At 41.9% G+C, this 20068-nt stretch overlaps 2 protein-coding genes across 6 annotated transcripts in view; one reads left to right on the forward strand and one right to left on the reverse strand.

Annotated features, from left to right (window-relative positions):
- map4k2 (mitogen-activated protein kinase kinase kinase kinase 2) overlaps nucleotides 1–3153 on the forward strand; it is a 54580-nt gene extending 51427 nt beyond the window's left edge. Inside the window, exon 32 of the mRNA XM_080877989.1 lies at nucleotides 1629–3153. Coding sequence (XP_080734115.1) covers nucleotides 1629–1716 — 88 coding nt within the window. The 3' untranslated portion in view covers nucleotides 1717–3153. The remainder of the gene's footprint in view (nucleotides 1–1628) is intronic.
- A 4026-nt stretch (nucleotides 3154–7179) lies between these two features.
- Nucleotides 7180–20068, reverse strand: part of LOC308393881 (NACHT, LRR and PYD domains-containing protein 12-like) — a 93416-nt gene continuing 80527 nt past the window's right edge. For 2 of the 5 annotated variants that reach the window (XM_080877900.1, XM_080877902.1), the window contains exons 9-13: nucleotides 14366–14542; nucleotides 12031–12207; nucleotides 9487–9660; nucleotides 7659–8811; nucleotides 7181–7418 (exon numbers count right to left, since the gene is read on the reverse strand). In XM_080877900.1, the coding sequence (XP_080734026.1) occupies nucleotides 8802–8811; nucleotides 9487–9660; nucleotides 12031–12207; nucleotides 14366–14542 (538 nt within the window). In that variant the 3' untranslated portion in view covers nucleotides 7181–7418; nucleotides 7659–8801. Of the gene's footprint in view, nucleotides 8812–9486; nucleotides 9661–12030; nucleotides 12208–14365; nucleotides 14543–16698; nucleotides 16876–19031; nucleotides 19209–20068 lie in introns of all 5 variants that reach the window. The other 3 variants (XM_080877904.1, XM_080877903.1, XM_080877901.1) reach the window with 3 other exon arrangements.

Consider the following 20068-nt stretch of genomic DNA (forward strand, 5'->3'; position numbering starts at 1 on the left):
TGTAATTGTCCTTAGCCTCTCTGATCTTGTCCTTTAGTAACACCTGGACCTTCCTCACCTCCTCTTTGTTGCCCCCTCTGAAAGCCCTCTTCTTGTTGTTGAGGAGGGCTTTGATGTCCTTAGTCACCCACGGCTTGTTATTTGGGTAACAATGAACAGTCTGAGCTGGAACAATGGAGTCGGTGCAGAAAGTTATGTAGTCTGTGATACACTCAGTAAGCCCATTGATGTCCTCGGCGTGAGGCTCACAGAGTGTTTCCCAGTCGGTCACCTCGAAACAGCCCTGTAGTTCCGCTATTGCCTCCTCTGACCACCTCCTAACAGTCCTGGTGGTCACAGGTTCCCTCCTCACAATTGGCACATAGCGGGGGGTGAGGTGAATCAGGTTATGATCTGACCTACCAAGTGGGGGGAGGGAGGAGGAGCTGTATGCATCCTTGACGTTAGCATACAGTAAGTCTAAAGTTTTCTCTCCCCTGGTGGGACAGTCCACATATTGTTTGAATGTTGGTAGTGTATTGTCCAGTGATACATGGTTGAAGTCACCCGAGATCACAATAAAGGCACTCGGGTGCTGAGTCTGTAGCCGAGCTATGGCAGAGTGGATAGTGTCACATGCAGCTGTGGGGTTAGCAGAGGGGGGAACATAAACAGCCACCAAGATGACGTGAGAGAATTCCCTGGGTAAATAATACGGCCTGAGTCCAACAGCACACAGTTCAGTGTCCGGGCAACAAATCCTTTCTTTGATTGTTATGTTGGCAGGGTTACACCACCGGTTGTTAACTAAAACAGCAAGCCCACCTCCTTTACGCTTACCGCTAGCGATGCTGTCCCTGTCCGCCCGAACAGTGTGGAAGCCTTCCACGGAAGCATTCTCATCGGGAATGACCTGGTGCAGCCATGATTCGGTGAAACACATCAGGCTACACTCTCGGTATTCCCTCTGACTCCGTACCAGTGCTGAGAGCTCGTCGATTTTACTTGCCAACGATCGCACATTTCCCATCACGATAGACGGCAGACACGGTTTAAACCTCCTCCTCGCTTCGAGCCTCCGCTGTCTCACCGTCACCTTTTTTCTTCTCTTCTGTCCTTGACCTCTGCATCCCCGATGTGTTTTCCTCCAAATTTCAGCTGGTACTTCTGCGGGCACTTCTGCGGGCCTGGCCAGCGAGCCGGCCGGCATCAGGGCGATCAGCTGATCTCTGGAGTAAACAGTCCGTGCGTGTAGGAGATGTGCCGCGGTCCCGTTCCATGATAAAAGTAACAGTTCCACGGCCACCAGAAGAACAAAAACTCTCTCAATCCACATGATTGAGTAAGAGATAGAAAACGGAGGAAAATACAAGTCAGAAAAAAAAAAAGAATACGTAAGAAAAAAGAGCTAAACTAAGAGAAAAGCAGGAGCGACTGTAACAGGCTGCACGCTGGTTGGCGCATGCGCACTTACTTACCAGTGTGTAGCATTAAAGTCAAACTACAGTGGTTGTAGTATCAGTAGAGTAGTGTTAGTACTAGAGGTGGGAGGAGTAGAAGCAGGTGGAGGCACTGGCTTTAGGTTAGTACTGCCTTTCTCTGGCTCTCCTTTACAACTCATCTCCTTCTCATTTGCTGACAATGTGCAGAGCCATCATCCTTCAGAGCACACCGACTGATGACCCGTCAGCACTGAGCAGCCTGTACATCCTGACAGGACACGAAAGCAGCTACTGAGAGAGGACACGGGGCTCTTTCGACGGTGTTACCAAAGAAAAGCACAGCCTGTCTGTAACTGTGGGGTGGAAACGATGCTCTGTTTCACTGAGGCTGTGCCAGGAAACGGTTCAATGCTGGGAATGACAAATGTTAGGAAGGTATCCTGCTGACTGTCCAGCCTTCACCTGTACACAAGACACCTGTCAAGGTCCTCGCTGGGGTTATAGTTGATAAAGCTTTCTAGCTTTTCTTGTCTATTCAGCTTACCTGCTTAAATCAGACCTTTCTGTTAAAGCTAATGCAGACTCCACTGATCCGCCCGCTCAGTGTGGACGGGAGAATAACCTGAACATGGCCTCTGGGACATCATCATACTGATGTTATGAAGCGCTCAGTCAGGTTTTCTTCTTGATCAGACTGAGGGGCAGACTGAGTGTGTTTTGGTGCCTCAACATTCAGTCATATTCTGTAAAGCCATTTTCTGTCTGCATGCTGCACATAAACTCTTTGGACCAGAGTGCTGTGACACCTACACCTTACACCTGCAGGAGCTGCTCGGCCATAGAAAGCTGCTCTGTGAAGTGCACGGCTTTTTTGCCAGTGTTGATTTTATGGGTTTAATGTAATAACTAATTTTTCACATCATCGTCTGAGTCGTAATCCCAACGAGGAAACCTGGAATGTAAAACTTGATGGACGCTCCAGCTGAAGAGTGAAGTGTCAGACTTTTAATGGATCTTTCAAGCATTAGCGTACTTACAATGGCAGAAACAGTGCCACGTCTAAAGCATAGGAGCCATCTTCATCTCATGCTTCCCATTTCATGCAAGTTTCTTCTCATCCTCAGATGGACAGAATTTGGTTTGCTGACTTCATTCAGTCACACCATACTAGAGCATAAAAAGTGGAAATAAACTGGTCAGTAAGAAAGTGTGATGCTTGAAAGTATAGCGTAAGGACAGCAGCAGCACTGCATTTACAGCTGATATGATGACTTCAGCATCTTTAAAGAACTGTGAAGGAATTATCAGTGCTAACACAACCTTAAGCACGTGATGTGACCGTATACACTGCTTACACTTTCAGTATCCTTACTTAAAGAGAACATCTCAGAAAAAAGTACAGTTAGCAAGAAGCTTTGAGAACAAGGCAGTGTTATTGTATGCTAACCACCGTGGTGGTGTAGCTTGTCCTGATAAAAAGTGAATGTGGTCACATTATACTTGTTAACTAAAATGAAAAAATAAAATAATTCCACTACATGGGTAAAGATATTTATGATATTTATGGAAAGGATACTATAAAAGTAACACTGGCCTTTCCATGAGAGAAACTTGAAGTACAGTATGCATGTTGAGATTAATGTTTGTTTAATATGTTTTTGCTACTATGTGAAGATGTGATGTTATTAACAACACAGAATAGACAGAAATAAAGATTTTCATATCTCTTGGAGTTTTATGAAGAGTTTGTTGGGTTGTTCTTCTTTGAATGTGTGGATCGATGCTTCTACGATTTATATCTTAATCCTTCAATTTGTAAAAAACATTTTGAATTCCGTTTGAGAAGATAAATGAAGGTTCTTGCGTTCAAGTGGAGGCTCTACCAGACTGAGAAAGTAACTGCATAACTGTGTTATTCCTGCACCCATAGCAGCAAGTAAGTGAAGGCAGTGATGAGCGCTGATGAGTTCTCAGATCACTCAGTCAGTCTCTGAGCGTCACCTTTATTGTGATCGCGCACTTTAAGCTTTCATGCCTGTATTTTTGCACAATTGTGATAATACTGTATTGAAAGAAATCTGTGCACCGACGAACATGGGGTGGCTTTGCTCAGGTAGTAGAGGAAGGTGCTTCAATCCCCGTCTGCATGCCAAATATCCCTGGGCAAGATACCAACCCAGAGTTGCTCTCCGAATGTGTGTGAACATTACACAGAAAGTGCTTACAGAGAAAAGTGCTTGCGTACACCTGAATGAGGCAAGTTCTTTAAAGTGCTTTGAGTACTATATAAGAACCAGTCCATTTACATCGCCAAAGCACTCAATACTCTCTTTACAAAGTTCTCTGTAGTTTGTTTCTCCAGCACCATATTTGACCGCGGTCAAGTGAGCCCTCACTTACGACGACACAGTCAAGCCAGCCACACCTAAAATGTTGTTGCATTATTCTTATGCATATTACGGTACGGGTGCCGACTGGCTTAGAAACGCAGTCTTTTGTGTCCTGACACTATTGTACTTCACAATCCACTCCCAGTTTTGGTTCATCTCCACTTTTCACCCAGTGATCTACACCCAAAATTACTGTACGGTTTTCCAGAAAATCAACAGTAAACTTTACCCAATTTACAGTACTGTACTATATATTTTCTCATCTTTGAGCTCAGATTACAGAAAATCTGCAAGAGGTGACACTGATATTTCACTGCATTCTGACTCTGGGTGACCCCCACTCTTCACCATGTGATCCACACCCAAACTTACTGTACTGTTTCTGAGATTGCTGTGTTAACCCTCTCAAGGCAGGCGTTGCAGATTTGCAACAGTTAAAAGTTAACAACCTGATTACCCCACATACATATTTTACGAGTTTTTTTTACTCAGAAGTACCACTGCAGGTATTCTTTTGTGCATTAGCAACAAAAACTTAATTTGAGCCTGAGAGGGTTAAGTATGAGTATGACAAAGGCTAAGAAAATATACTGCCTGAAATAATATCAAATTTAAACAACAAATTACAAAATTGCCACACCTGCTGTTATTGCCAGGTGTTCGATAGAGCATTATTTAGTCATAAAAAATACATATCACTGAAATATCATCAGTAAAAGAAATACTCTCACTATGTAAGACATGTTAGCAAATTCAGTTAATAAATAATGTATCAAATCTATACAGATGTTTGAAGGTATAATGTAAAAGCATGATTGTTTCTTATGGCTTACAAATGTGTTTGCCTTTAACATAATTTACATTTTATTTATACAGTTTCACAGACGAAACAAAATAGGTTTCCTGAACTGTTCTTCGTGGCCTAATTTTGAATCCTTCTGAGGGGGATGCATTATCCATGAAGGTGGGCAATTTGTTCGTCGATCTCTGACCCTCGCTGACTCTGACGCCTCCTAATTCTGCTTCCAGCCTCGCTGATTAATTTGTTGTCACTGATGCTGTCATCAGTTGTACACAACATCTCTGTTTGTCCACCAGTCTAATCTGTAATTCAGGTGAACCCAGAATTACCTGCATCTTTGTAATGTTTCAGAAAATATACACTATATGTTGATGGGCTTTGTCCCACTTTTCTTTCCTTTATAAGTAAGAATCTCTGTGGTTTTAATGACAATTCATATACAGATTGTGGAGGACATTTTATTCAACACTCAAAAAAGTTCCTCACCAGCAGACTGTAGTACAATTTCAGCCCACAGTTAATAAACCCATCCAATGCAGCGTTATCAGAGAAATTATGCAAGTGTTATGTTTGTATGTACTGGTAATCTATTTATCATTTATCATGATTCCTGCTCTGATGATTACTTTCTTCTCCTTCTGTAATTTTAACAGATAAAGGATGTTGAACATTAAGCTCCAAACAGGATGAATGAGGAAGACCACAGAGGAGAATCGTGGATGTAGTGAAAGAATACATGCAGATGGTTTTTTTCATGGTGGAGGAGCAACTTCTGATACCATCTTAAAGAAAAAACACATAAAATTGAAGAGTAAAAATAATGACAACAATATGTCTAAATTTTTTATTAAGTTTTTAGAGCAAATGCAGTCTTGTCATGGTCAGAGTTGCCCACTCATATTTAACTAATTCAAATACAATTACTCCATTTAAATGCTTATGTTCTAATAAAAGGCATTGTTTAATACTTCTGCCATGACAACCCAAATAAATCAATGAGAGGGAAACGGGAAGATTAGTCATCAGGCAAGGTTTACTGTTCATTTACCATGCCTTGATAACAGTAAGCTTAACAAAAGAAAAATGTTGGCGACGAGAACCGGTGTTCTGTCAAAACATCCTACCGTAGCGTAAATTTATAGTCTTGTCTATCAATCCGTGCTAACTTATCAGAATATGCTACCTTACGTGGTTAATGGCTCTGTCGTATAGGTAGCGTGTTCAGATGACCCAATCACACTATTAAAACATGCTTCCTGCTGGGATTTATATAGGTAGCATGTTCAGATGACCCAATCACACTATTAAAACATGCTTCCTGCTGGGATTTATATAGGTAGCATGTTCAGATGGTCCAATCACACTATTAAAACATGCTTCCTGCTGGGATTTATATAGGTAGCATGTTCAGATGGTCCAATCACACTATTAAAACATGCTTCCTGCTGGGATTTATATAGGTAGGATGTTCAGATGGTCCAATCACACTATTAAAACATGCTTCCTGCTGGGATTTATATAGGTAGCATGTTCAGATGGTCCAATCACACTATTAAAACATGCTTCCTGCTTGGATTTATATAGGTAGCATGTTCAGATGGTCCAATCACACTATTAAAACATGCTTCCTGCTTGGATTTATATAGGTAGCATGTTCAGATGGTCCAATCACACTATTAAAACATGCTTCCTGCTTGGATTTATATAGGTAGCATGTTCAGATGACCCAATCACACTATTAAAACATGCTTCCTGCTGGGATTTATATAGGTAGCATGTTCAGATGACCCAATCACACTATTAAAACATGCTTCCTGCTGGGATTTATATAGGTAGCATGTTCAGATGGTCCAATCACACTATTAAAACATGCTTCCTGCTGGGATTTATATAGGTAGCATGTTCAGATGACCCAATCACACTATTAAAACATGCTTCCTGCTTGGATTTATATAGGTAGCATGTTCAGATGGTCCAATCACACTATTAAAACATGCTTCCTGCTTGGATTTATATAGGTAGCATGTTCAGATGGTCCAATCACACTATTAAAACATGCTTCCTGCTTGGATTTATATAGGTAGCATGTTCAGATGGTCCAATCACACTATTAAAACATGCTTCCTGCTTGGATTTATATAGGTAGCATGTTCAGATGACCCAATCACACTATTAAAACATGCTTCCTGCTTGGATTTATATAGGTAGCATGTTCAGATGGCCCAATCACACTATTAAAACATGCTTCCTGCTTGGATTTATATAGGTAGCATGTTCAGATGGTCCAATCACACTATTAAAACATGCTTCCTGCTGGGATTTATATAGGTAGCATGTTCAGATGACCCAATCACACTATTAAAACATGCTTCCTGCTTGGATTTATATAGGTAGCATGTTCAGATGGTCCAATCACACTATTAAAACATGCTTCCTGCTGGGATTTATATAGGTAGCATGTTCAGATGACCCAATCACACTATTAAAACATGCTTCCTGCTTGGATTTATATAGGTAGCATGTTCAGATGGTCCAATCACACTATTAAAACATGCTTCCTGCTTGGATTTATATAGGTAGCATGTTCAGATGGTCCAATCACACTATTAAAACATGCTTCCTGCTTGGATTTATATAGGTAGCATGTTCAGATGGTCCAATCACACTATTAAAACATGTTTCCTGCTTGGATTTATTTAGGTAGGATGTTCAGCATGTTCAGTGTGCGGCTTCGACCTTCCCCGTGGTGCTTACAATTACCCATGGCCGTAATGCAGGTTCATTCAATCTTTGGGAGTGCAGTACCTGGAACATACAAGGACAAGGTTGATGTAAAGACAATAAATTCAATGAGACAGGGAGGACACAAATTGGCGTTAAGTAATAATTTGCCCGATTATCAATGTGTTAGTTTGCATCTACTTTACAATTATGGGCACATGATATGATAACGATATTTTAGCAGTTCAATGATAAATGTATAACATTAATTAAGGTGGGGGGTGGACAATGGCTATTACACTCGATGCACTCCAGCTGACTTACCTTGGTATGAATGACGACGTACTCACAGTTTGGCGGCTTGAAAATAGCCAAATTTTGCACTTGTAAATTGGATGTGCGCCTCCAGTGACTTGTAGTTATGAAACTGGTTCCCAGTGTAAGCGCTTACTCCACAAACAAGATACGTGAAGATATCAGGGTAGGACAGTGGCGGTAAGTCGTCTGGGTCTTTACTCCACTGCCGTATTTCATATGGGTCCAGATTTGCAATGCACTCTAATTTTTTCAAGTGCTGCTGCTTCGCCTCTGGACGCAATCGGTCTCTATACCGTCCGTTTTCTTTTGAGCTGCTTTTAAGCGTGTTTCTTGTCGTCGTCGTTCCAACACGATGCGTTTGTTTTGATTTGTGGACCCGGAAAATGGCGCAATACATTGCGGCGTGAACCAGGTGTAGGACTGAACTCTCCCACACACATCACATCACTATAAGACTGGACTCTCACACACATCACATCACTATAAGACTGGACTCTCACACACATCACATCACCACACACACTGGTTTTTCTTCATGTACACTTCCTTATAATCTCTTTCTGCTATTTGCACATTTTTACTGTAAATTTCTAAGTTAAATCTGTACATTTTGTAATAACCTGTAAATTGTAAATACTGTAAAACCACTGTCATTTAATGGTCGGGCATTGCACAGCTACAAGCATTTCACCTCATGTCATACTGGGTATGGTTGTGTGTGTGACAAATAAAATTTGAATTTGAATTTGAAAGTTTTTCCAGGTGAGTTTGATCCAGGAGGGTCTGAAGCCAGAGTCAGACAGAGACTGTGCAGAGACTGTAGAAGGACAGAGCAGCAGCAGAGCAGTCCAGATACACTGATGATCCTCTGTCAGATCCAGAGGGACACACAGGGATGATGCTGGACTCTACATTGTGTCTGACAGTGGAGCTGTTCTCAGAGCAGTTCACTCTGCAGCACTGACAGTCATCTGCACTTCTTCTCATTCCTCTGTCAGTCACTGCTGGATGAAGCTCTCCTCTCCACCTCCCAGTAACATGGCCCAGTCAGAGCGTCTCTACACACAAGCTGCTGCTGCTTCAACCTCTCTGGATCATCAGGACACAGCTCCTCCTCTCTCAGCACACACACCGTCCTGTTTACCATCATCAGCTCCACCTGCAGAGAGAAGAAGGAAGAGCAGAGGAGATAAACGAGTGTTTCCAGAGACTCCTCATCAGCTGTCAGTCAGTGATGCAGCACATCCAGTATAAAGAGCAGCAGGGACTTCAGTGCTGGGACTGTACTAGGACTCATTGTTGCTTCACTTTTTCTAATCTTTGGATTTTTATTGAAGTTGATGAAAATGTTTTTCCCTCCTAGTTTGAGTTTGGACTTTCATTCATTAGAAGAACCTTGGTGTGTCCACTCTGAGCTCTGTAGGAACCCCAACAACAAGCCCAACAATCCAGATGGACGGTTCCAGCTGTTAACTGGAGGAATTCCATCCAAACATCTGCTCTCACTAAATTCTTCCTCACCTACAGACTGTGTTCTTCACTGCTTTAAACTTGGAAATGAATGCAGTCATTGGTCTGCGTGCTGCTTTGTTCAGAGAGCTGATTGGCTGTTGACAGTGTTTGATCAGAGCGTGTCAGCCGTTACCATGGTGACCATAAAGGTCAGAAACAGGAAGTGTTTGTGTCCAATCCTGAAGCCTGTCACCATTCTCCTCTCACAGCTTCACTGAGAAGCTGCAGCTTTACAGGAAACACTGGATCTTTGTTTCATACTGACTGTGTTTAGTACAATACTGCTGACAGCACCACCCACTCACTCCATCACTCTACTGACCCCAGAGTCTCCAGTCTGTAGTCTGGACTCTGCTGAAGATCAGACAGCTGCTTCACATCTGGATCCTTCAGGTTGTTTCTCCACAGGTTCAGCTCTCTCAGATGGGAGGGGTTGGACTTCAGTGCTGCTGCCAGATAATCACAGCTGATCTTTGACAAACCACAGCTCCTCAATCTGTATAAAGAATGAAAGATGTAAGTTTATTAGACAAAGTGTGAGCTTGAAATCATTCAGTGTTTCATCATCTGTTCAGAGCTGAAGAAGGTTCAGAATGTAGAAGTTTAGAAAATGGAAACTCCAAACAGCTGAAGCCAACAGGAAGCAGCTTCAAACAGGAAACTGTGCAGAGTTTCAGACTATATGTCCTGATGCAGCCAGTTGGATTTTGGAGATTTGAAACTCTGTTCTGTGACTAAGTCCTTGAATCATTTCTTCCAGTTGGTCCAACAAGACAGACTAAGTGTTGGACATGTGTTGTGGCTCCATTAGGGGAGCTTCTAAATGTGATGTGTTGGCCCCTCTGGGTCTGTCAGGTCACAGCACTGAAGAGAGCTCAAACTGGGCACACAGTTGTTCCAGTCTGGACCAAAGACTCTATACTGGGACTGAGGGACTGCTTTGACTGCACCCACTGGGACTTTTTAAAGGCTCATGTTCTCACGTAGATCATCGATTTCTACTTACATTTCTTTCTGGGAAAAATGGGGATTACTTTGGAAACAGGAAGTATTTTCCCCAATAAGCAGCCCTGGATTAGTAAATCACTCCAACATGTTCTCAGGCAGAAGAAGCTGTCTTGTTATGAGGGAGAGAAGAAAAAGATTGAGGCACAGAAACTTGTTGAAAGAGAGATAAAGCAGCTAAAATCAGGTGTAAAAGTAAAGCAGAGGACGAGCTGAATAAAGGACACTCAAGGCTGGCTTGGAAAGGAATGAAGTCCATGGTGGGGATGCAGAACAAGGAGCAAAGATGAATGTGATGCTGAATCAGCAGAAGACTTGGACTCATTTGATTCCAGCTTTGATATCGTTGATTTCAATGAAGATCTTTGTGATTGTAGCAAAGGGCTGGTAGCTCTGAGAGTCCCACTGATGAGGTGTTTGTGTGGAAATCTCTTAGTGGGACCAAAGAGAGAAAAAGCCCTGGTCCTGATGCTGTGGGAGGGAAATGATTGAAGTGTGCTGTGAGGAACTGACTGGGAGATTTTCACACATTTTCCAGTCCTCCTTGGAACAACAGGAAGTTCCCAGCATATGGAAACAAAGGTTAAGTGTCCTATGGCACTCAGTGATGATGGTGCTGTGGCCCCACCACCTCCACCTCTTTGTAAAGGAACTAACTGTAATCTGAAGCTTCAAATGGAACTAAGACTTCCTCCACTAGGTGGCAGTGTCTGATGAGAAAGTGTTAGTGGAGCTGGCCTGGAGTCAGAAACAGGAAGATGCAGGATTTGGGCTGAAATGAGGAAAAGTGGTTCGCACTAGTGCCTTAAAGCAAGAAGGTTGTAGGTTGAAGCTTGTTGGCCTTTCTGTGGAGGTTGGATGTTCTCCCACAGTCCAATGAAATGCTGCTTAGGTTCATTGGTGCTTCTAAATTGGCTGCAGGTGTGGATGTGAGAGAGTGCTTCTCTGTCTCTCTCTGTTGGCCCTGTGATGGACTGCTCACCTGTGCAGGTGGACCACGCCTCTTGCCCTATGACAGCTAGGGCACAGGCTGCAGCCCTGTGAGCCTAAGCTGAATAAACAGTTAGCAAAAATGATCCATAGATGGCCTGAAATCCCCCAGTTAGCAGTTTGGTAGATAGCTATGACATGCTAATCCCATCCAGCAGCTGTATTCTACCTGTAAGCTGATCCCTGCTGAGCCAAAGCACTTTTTCATATACAAATTACAACCTTTAATAGAAACCTATTGGTCAGCATCTTATTAGCCTGCTGTTAGCTTCATTCCACAGAAAACTGAGAGAAACTAACAGAGTTGATAAAGAATAAAGAGAAATGTGCTGATTTAAAGCCTTTGAAGTGCTTCAGATGATCTCTGTCCACTTCTGTCCACTCATTCATTCATGTAAGCTTTCTAATGCAGCTTTGATCTTCACAGTCTGCTTCATGAAACTCATTCTAACCCTGAATGTCAGAGTGTTCCTCCTTCTCTTTCCCATCATTCATGCTGGCAGTGGAGGAGATTTGGATGTTGGACTGTGTTTTGGATGATGTGTGTATGTTTGTGTTGGACTGCTGTCTGTAAAGCAAACACACATTTTGCTTTGGATTTCAGTGTCAAACAGACTTTAAGGTGGAATGAAGAGTTGGAGAGTTTCACAGTGAATTATCCAGTGGAGGATTTTTCTTCTTCTTTGAAGGTTTGAAATGTGAACATTGTTCTGCTGCAGTCAATGGACTAAACCAGAGAAGAAGAAAACAGACTTTACCATGAAGATCCTCAGTGTGGATCAGTATAATATCAGCCTGATGTCTGCAGTTTAGTGTCAGCACAACTTTCACATCATATTCATCTCAACACAACTAAAACATGCTGACTGACCTCAGAGTTTCAAGTCCACATCCTGGACTCTCCAGGAAACCACACAGATGCTTCACTCCTGAATCCTGCAGCTTGTTGTTCCAGCTCAGGTCCAGCTCTCTCAGATGGGAGGGGTTGGACTTCAGTGCTGCTGCCAGATAATCACAGCTGATCTCTGACAAACCACAGCTCTCCAATCTGTATAAAGAATGAAAGATGTAAGTTTATTAGACAAAGTGTGAGCTTGAAATCATTCAGTGTTTCATCATCTGTTCAGAGCTGAAGAAGGTTCAGAATGTAGAAGTTTAGAAAATGGAAACTCCAAACAGCTGAAGCCAACAGGAAGCAGCTTCAAACAAACACAACAAGAGAAAAAACTCTGAATGTTTCACATTAAAGTCGTACATTTATCATAAAAACAGGACAAAGACTTGAAAAAGTCGTGTTTTTCCTTCCAGGAACCACAAGGCTTCACTTTTAAAGGTGAAGTGTGAAAGAAATGGACATATTTGAAGTCCAACACCTTTTTCCAGTCACATTATTAAAGCAGACAAACTACAAGCTCATTTTCATTCCAACAAGTCATCTTCTGACCTGGACTAACAACACTGGTCTCTATGTGCAGCTGGCTGTGAGACCAGTGCTCAGGGAGCGTCTACAAAGTGCAACACTGAAAGCACATCACACACTCATTTGCTTCCAGCACTTTCACACAAACATCTACTGTCATTATTGTCACCAAACTCTGTGGATCCTTTATTGCAAATTCAAATGGGATCAAATGGTCAGACAAAAGAGGGTTATAAGGAAATATGATGAAATGTTGTGTATTAGCAGCAAGTTATTGAATCATTTTCCTCAGAAACCAAACAAAATGATTGACAAACATGTTTTTACAAACTCAGTGTTGGACTTGGATCAGCAGGATAAGCTGATGTTTAAAGGCATTTGAGTCTCGCTGTATGAGAGTCCAGTTATTACTCAATATTTATGGATGATGTTCTTTCTGTGTTGCACTTTGTAGACGCTCCCTGAGCCTCACAGCCAGCTGCACATGGACCAGCTGACATTACCCAGCATTAGAGGCGGCTGTAAAAAAATGGATTTTCCTATTTAAATGGTTTTAATTTGAATAAAGCGATGTTGATTCATTCAATCCTGAATCGATTTTTAATATAAATGTATTTTGCCAGAATCTCAGGTTAAAGCTCCCAAAAGTATTTCAACAACAAGCAAACAGATAAAACAGTAAATGAGAGCAGCTAAACACACAAAGATGGAAACACAGAGCGTGGATCGTTCACTCGACGGCACGTACACGGACACGCCGTCGGGGCTGAAAGTGGACAGCTCACAGATCCTGAAGCTGCAGGTTTCATCTGTCTCCAACCAAAACTGACTGAACCAGCAGCAGAAGAAGATCCAAACTACGCTTTACGTTTGATGAACATCGTCATGAATTCTCTCTGACTTTGACCTTTACTTCCTGCACAGCTCTCTCTCTCTCTCAGTGTACTTCAAGAACAGTTTACCTTCAAAAATCTGTTTCCTGCATTATTCACTGCTTATTACGCACCAGTCTGCTGTTGTGTTCACTGCTGTCGGCCTCCCAAAACAAAGCCTCATTTCTGCTGTTCAATACTGAAGAAATGTAAACCTTTTAAAATGATGACAGATTACAAACTCTCAGCTGTGTCTGTAATCAAACCTCTGTAACTTTGCTTCACTTCAGCAGCATCAGCTCATGTTCACATGTTGATTCATGGTTTGCTTCAGTTTTTGATGGACTGCAGAATATTTTGAAGGTTATCTGCTATAAAAAGCCAGAACAGGAAAATCTGCTTCATGTGTTTCTGTTTGATCCTCAGTGACTTTGACACAAAGGCCTCTGCTGTGATGATCACACCTCTGATCAAGTCTCACAGTGTCAGCTTTGTTTTTATACATATGGATATGTGCTGATAAATGATCAGAATTATAATATTTCCCACTGTCTGCTGTGTGCCGTGACCTTTGACCTGCTAAAGACAGTCAGCTGTGGATTATTCATTGTTGTGTCTGATACTTAGAACTGTGAGGAAGAACACTACACAGTTAATCAGGGTCCCCTCTCTCTGAATCAGGGAAGGTGGGCAGGCCGCGTGTGGGCCGCGGGCCATACGTTGAGTCTCACTGTTTGAAATGTGAACATTGTTCTGCTGCAGTCAATGGACTAAACCAGAGAAGAAGAAAACAGACTTTACCATGAAGATCCTCAGTGTGGATCAGTATAATATCAGCCTGATGTCTGCAGTTTAGTGTCAGCACAACTTTCACATCATATTCATCTCAGCACAACTAAAACATGCTGACTGACCTCAGAGTTTCAAGTCCACATCCTGGACTCTCCAGGAAACCACACAGATGCTTCACTCCTGAATCCTGCAGCTTGTAGTTGGAGCTCAGCTCCAGCTGTCTCAGATGGGAGGGGTTGGACTTCAGTGCTGCTGCCAGATAATCACAGCTGATCTCTGACAAACCACAGTCCTTCAATCTGTATAAAGAATGAAAGATGTAAGTTTATTAGACAAAGTGTGAGCTTGAAATCATTCAGTGTTTCATCATCTGTTCAGAGCTGAAGAAGGTTCAGAATGTAGAAGTTTAGAAAATGGAAACTCCAAACAGCTGAAGCCAACAGGAAGCAGCTTCAAACAAACACAACAAGAGAAAAAACTCTGAATGTTTCACATTAAAGTCGTACATTTCTCATAAAAACAGGACAAAGACTTGAAAAAGTCGTGTTTTTCCTTCCAGGAACCACAAGGCTTCACTTTTAAAGGTGAAGTGTGAAAGAAATGGACATATTTGAAGTCCAACACCTTTTTCCAGTCACATTATTAAAGCAGACAAACTACAAGCTCATTTTCATTCCAACAAGTCATCTTCTGACCTGGACTAACAACACTGGTCTCTATGTGCAGCTGGCTGTGAGACCAGTGCTCAGGGAGCGTCTACAAAGTGCAACACTGAAAGAACATCACACACTCATTTGCTTCCAGCACTTTCACACAAACATCTACTGTCATTATTGTCACCAAACTCTGTGGATCCTTTATTGCAAATTCAAATGGGATCAAATGGTCAGACAAAAGAGGGTTATGAGGAAATATGATGAAATGTTGTGTATTAGCAGCAAGTTATTGAATCATTTTCCTCAGAAACCAAACAAAATGATTGACAAACATGTTTTTACAAACTCAGTGTTGGACTTGGATCAGCAGGATAAGATGATGTTTAAAGGCATTTGAGTCTCGCTGTATGAGAGTCCAGTTATTACTCAATATTTATGGATGATGTTCTTTCTGTGTTGCACTTTGTAGACGCTCCCTGAGCCTCACAGCCAGCTGCACATGGACTAGCTGACATTACCCAGCATTAGAGGCGGCTGTAAAAAAATGGATTTTCCTATTTAAATGGTTTTAATTTGAATAAAGCGATGTTGATTCATTCAATCCTGAATCGATTTTTAATATAAATGTATTTTGCCAGAATCTCAGGTTAAAGCTCCCAAAAGTATTTCAACAACAAGCAAACAGATAAAACAGTAAATGAGAGCAGCTAAACACACAAAGATGGAAACACAGAGCGTGGATCGTTCACTCGACGGCACGTACACGGACACGCCGTCGGGGCTGAAAGTGGACAGCTCACAGATCCTGAAGCTGCAGGTTTCATCTGTCTCCAACCAAAACTGACTGAACCAGCAGCAGAAGAAGATCCAAACTACGCTTTACGTTTGATGAACATCGTCATGAATTCTCTCTGACTTTGACGTTTACTTCCTGCACAGCTCTCTCTCTCTCAGTGTACTTCAAGAACAGTTTACCTTCAAAAATCTGTTTCCTACATTATTCACTGCTTATTACGCACCAGTCTGCTGTTGTGTTCACTGCTGTCGGCCTCCCAAAACAAAGCCTCATTTCTGCTGTTCAATACTGAAGAAATGTAAACCTTTTAAAATGATGACAGATTACAAACTCTCAGCTGTGTCTGTAATCAAACCTCTGTAACTTTGCTTCACTTCAGCAGCATCAGCTCATGTTCACATGTTGATTCATGGTTTGCTTCAGTTTTTGATGGACTGCAGAATATTTTGAAGGTTATCTGCTATAAAAAGCCAGAACAGGAAAATCTGCTTCATGTGTTTCTGTTTGATCCTCAGTGACTTTGACACAAAGGCCTCTGCTGTGATGATCACACCTCTGATCAAGTCTCACAGTGTCAGCTTTGTTTTTATACATATGGATATGTGCTGATAAATGATCAGAGTTATAATATTTCCCACTGTCTGCTGTGTGCCGTGACCTTTGACCTGCTAAAGACAGTCAGCTGTGGATTATTCATTGTTGTGTCTGATACTTAGAACTGTGAGGAAGAACACTACACAGTTAATCAGGGTCCCCTCTCTCTGAATCAGGAAAGGTGGGCAGGCCGCGTGTGGGCCGCGGGCCATACGTTGAGTCTCACTGTTTGAAATGTGAACATTGTTCTGCTGCAGTCAATGGACTAAACCAGAGAAGAAGAAAACAGACTTTACCATGAAGATCCTCAGTGTGGATCAGTATAATATCAGCCTGATGTCTGCAGTTTAGTGTCAGCACAACTTTCACATCATATTCATCTCAGCACAACTAAAACATGCTGACTGACCCCAGAGTTTCAAGTCCACATCCTGGACTCTCCAGGAAACCACACAGATGCTTCACTCCTGAATCCTGCAGGTTGTTGTTGGAGCTCAGGTCCAGCTGTCTCAGATGGGAGGGGTTGGACTTCAGTGCTGCTGCCAGATAATCACAGCTGATCTCTGACAAACCACAGTCCATCAATCTGTATAAAGAATGAAAGATGTAAGTTTATTAGACAAAGTGTGAGCTTGAAATCATTCAGTGTTTCATCATCTGTTCAGAGCTGAAGAAGGTTCAGAATGTAGAAGTTTAGAAAATGGAAACTCCAAACAGCTGAAGCCAACAGGAAGCAGCTTCAAACAAACACAACAAGAGAAAAAACTCTGAACGTTTCACATTAAAGTCGTACATTTATCATAAAAACAGGACAAAGACTTGAAAAAGTCGTGTTTTTCCTTCCAGGAACCACAAGGCTTCACTTTTAAAGGTGAAGTGTGAAAGAAATGGACATATTTGAAGTCCAACACCTTTTTCCAGTCACATTATTAAAGCAGACAAACTACAAGCTCATTTTCATTCCAACACGTCATCTTCTGACCTGGACTAACAACACTGGTCTCTATGTGCAGCTGGCTGTGAGACCAGTGCTCAGGGAGCGTCTACAAAGTGCAACACTGAAAGAACATCACACACTCATTTGCTTCCAGCACTTTCACACAAACATCTACTGTCATTATTGTCACCAAACTCTGTGGATCCTTTATTGCAAATTCAAATGGGATCAAATGGTCAGACAAAAGAGGGTTATGAGGAAATATGATGAAATGTTGTGTATTAGCAGCAAGTTATTGAATCATTTTCCTCAGAAACCAAACAAAATGATTGACAAACATGTTTTTACAAACTCAGTGTTGGACTTGGATCAGCAGGATAAGCTGATGTTTAAAGGCATTTGAGTCTCGCTGTATGAGAGTCCAGTTATTACTCAATATTTATGGATGATGTTCTTTCTGTGTTGCACTTTGTAGACACTCCCTGAGCCTCACAGCCAGCTGCACATGGACCAGCTGACATTACCCAGCATTAGAGGCGGCTGTAAAAAAATGGATTTTCCTATTTAAATGGTTTTAATTTGAATAAAGCGATGTTGATTCATTCAATCCTGAATCGATTTTTAATATAAATGTATTTTGCCAGAATCTCAGGTTAAAGCTCCCAAAAGTATTTCAACAACAAGCAAACAGATAAAACAGTAAATGAGAGCAGCTAAACACACAAAGATGGAAACACAGAGCGTGGATGGTTCACTCGACGGCACGTACACGGACACGCCATCGGGGCTGAAAGTGGACAGCTCACAGATCCTGAAGCTGCAGGTTTCATCTGTCTCCAACCAAAACTGACTGAACCAGCAGCAGAAGAAGATCCAAACTACGCTTTACGTTTGATGAACATCGTCATGAATTCTCTCTGACTTTGACGTTTACTTCCTGCACAGCTCTCTCTCTCTCAGTGTACTTCAAGAACAGTTTACCTTCAAAAATCTGTTTCCTGCATTATTCACTGCTTATTACGCACCAGTCTGCTGTTGTGTTCACTGCTGTCGGCCTCCCAAAACAAAGCCTCATTTCTGCTGTTCAATACTGAAGAAATGTAAACCTTTTAAAATGATGACAGATTACAAACTCTCAGCTGTGTCTGTAATCAAACCTCTGTAACTTTGCTTCACTTCAGCAGCATCAGCTCATGTTCACATGTTGATTCATGGTTTGCTTCAGTTTTTGATGGACTGCAGAATATTTTGAAGGTTATCTGCTATAAAAAGCCAGAACAGGAAAATCTGCTTCATGTGTTTCTGTTTGATCCTCAGTGACTTTGACACAAAGGCCTCTGCTGTGATGATCACACCTCTGATCAAGTCTCACAGTGTCAGCTTTGTTTTTATACATATGGATATGTGCTGATAAATGATCAGAGTTATAATATTTCCCACTGTCTGCTGTGTGCCGTGACCTTTGACCTGCTAAAGACAGTCAGCTGTGGATTATTCATTGTTGTGTCTGATACTTAGAACTGTGAGGAAGAACACTACACAGTTAATCAGGGTCCCCTCTCTCTGAATCAGGGAAGGTGGGCAGGCCGCGTGTGGGCCGCGGGCCATACGTTGAGTCTCACTGTTTGAAATGTGAACATTGTTCTGCTGCAGTCAATGGACTAAACCAGAGAAGAAGAAAACAGACTTTACCATGAAGATCCTCAGTGTGGATCAGTATAATATCAGCCTGATGTCTGCAGTTTAGTGTCAGCACAACTTTCACATCATATTCATCTCAGCACAACTAAAACATGCTGACTGACCTCAGAGTTTCAAGTCCACATCCTGGACTCTCCAGGAAACCACACAGATGCTTCACTCCTGAATCCTGCAGCTTGTTGTTGGAGCTCAGGTCCAGCTGTCTCAGATGGGAGGGGTTGGACTTCAGTGCTGCTGCCAGATAATCACAGCTGATCTCTGACAAACCACAGTCCATCAATCTGTATAAAGAATGAAAGATGTAAGTTTATTAGACAAAGTGTGAGCTTGAAATCATTCAGTGTTTCATCATCTGTTCAGAGCTGAAGAAGGTTCAGAATGTAGAAGTTTAGAAAATGGAAACTCCAAACAGCTGAAGCCAACAGGAAGCAGCTTCAAACAAACACAACAAGAGAAAAAACTCTGAATGTTTCACATTAAAGTCGTACATTTCTCATAAAAACAGGACAAAGACTTGAAAAAGTCGTGTTTTTCCTTCCAGGAACCACAAGGCTTCACTTTTAAAGGTGAAGTGTGAAAGAAATGGACATATTTGAAGTCCAACACCTTTTTCCAGTCACATTATTAAAGCAGACAAACTACAAGCTCATTTTCATTCCAACAAGTCATCTTCTGACCTGGACTAACAACACTGGTCTCTATGTGCAGCTGGCTGTGAGACCAGTGCTCAGGGAGCGTCTACAAAGTGCAACACTGAAAGCACATCACACACTCATTTGCTTCCAGCACTTTCACACAAACATCTACTGTCATTATTGTCACCAAACTCTGTGGATCCTTTATTGCAAATTCAAATGGGATCAAATGGTCAGACAAAAGAGGGTTATAAGGAAATATGATGAAATGTTGTGTATTAGCAGCAAGTTATTGAATCATTTTCCTCAGAAACCAAACAAAATGATTGACAAACATGTTTTTACAAACTCAGTGTTGGACTTGGATCAGCAGGATAAGCTGATGTTTAAAGGCATTTGAGTCTCGCTGTATGAGAGTCCAGTTATTACTCAATATTTATGGATGATGTTCTTTCTGTGTTGCACTTTGTAGACGCTCCCTGAGCCTCACAGCCAGCTGCACATGG

The sequence above is a fragment of the Rhamphochromis sp. 'chilingali' genome, assembly GCF_963969265.1.
Source record: "Rhamphochromis sp. 'chilingali' genome assembly, chromosome: 1".
In the NCBI taxonomy this organism is placed as follows: Eukaryota; Metazoa; Chordata; class Actinopteri; order Cichliformes; family Cichlidae; genus Rhamphochromis; species Rhamphochromis sp. 'chilingali'.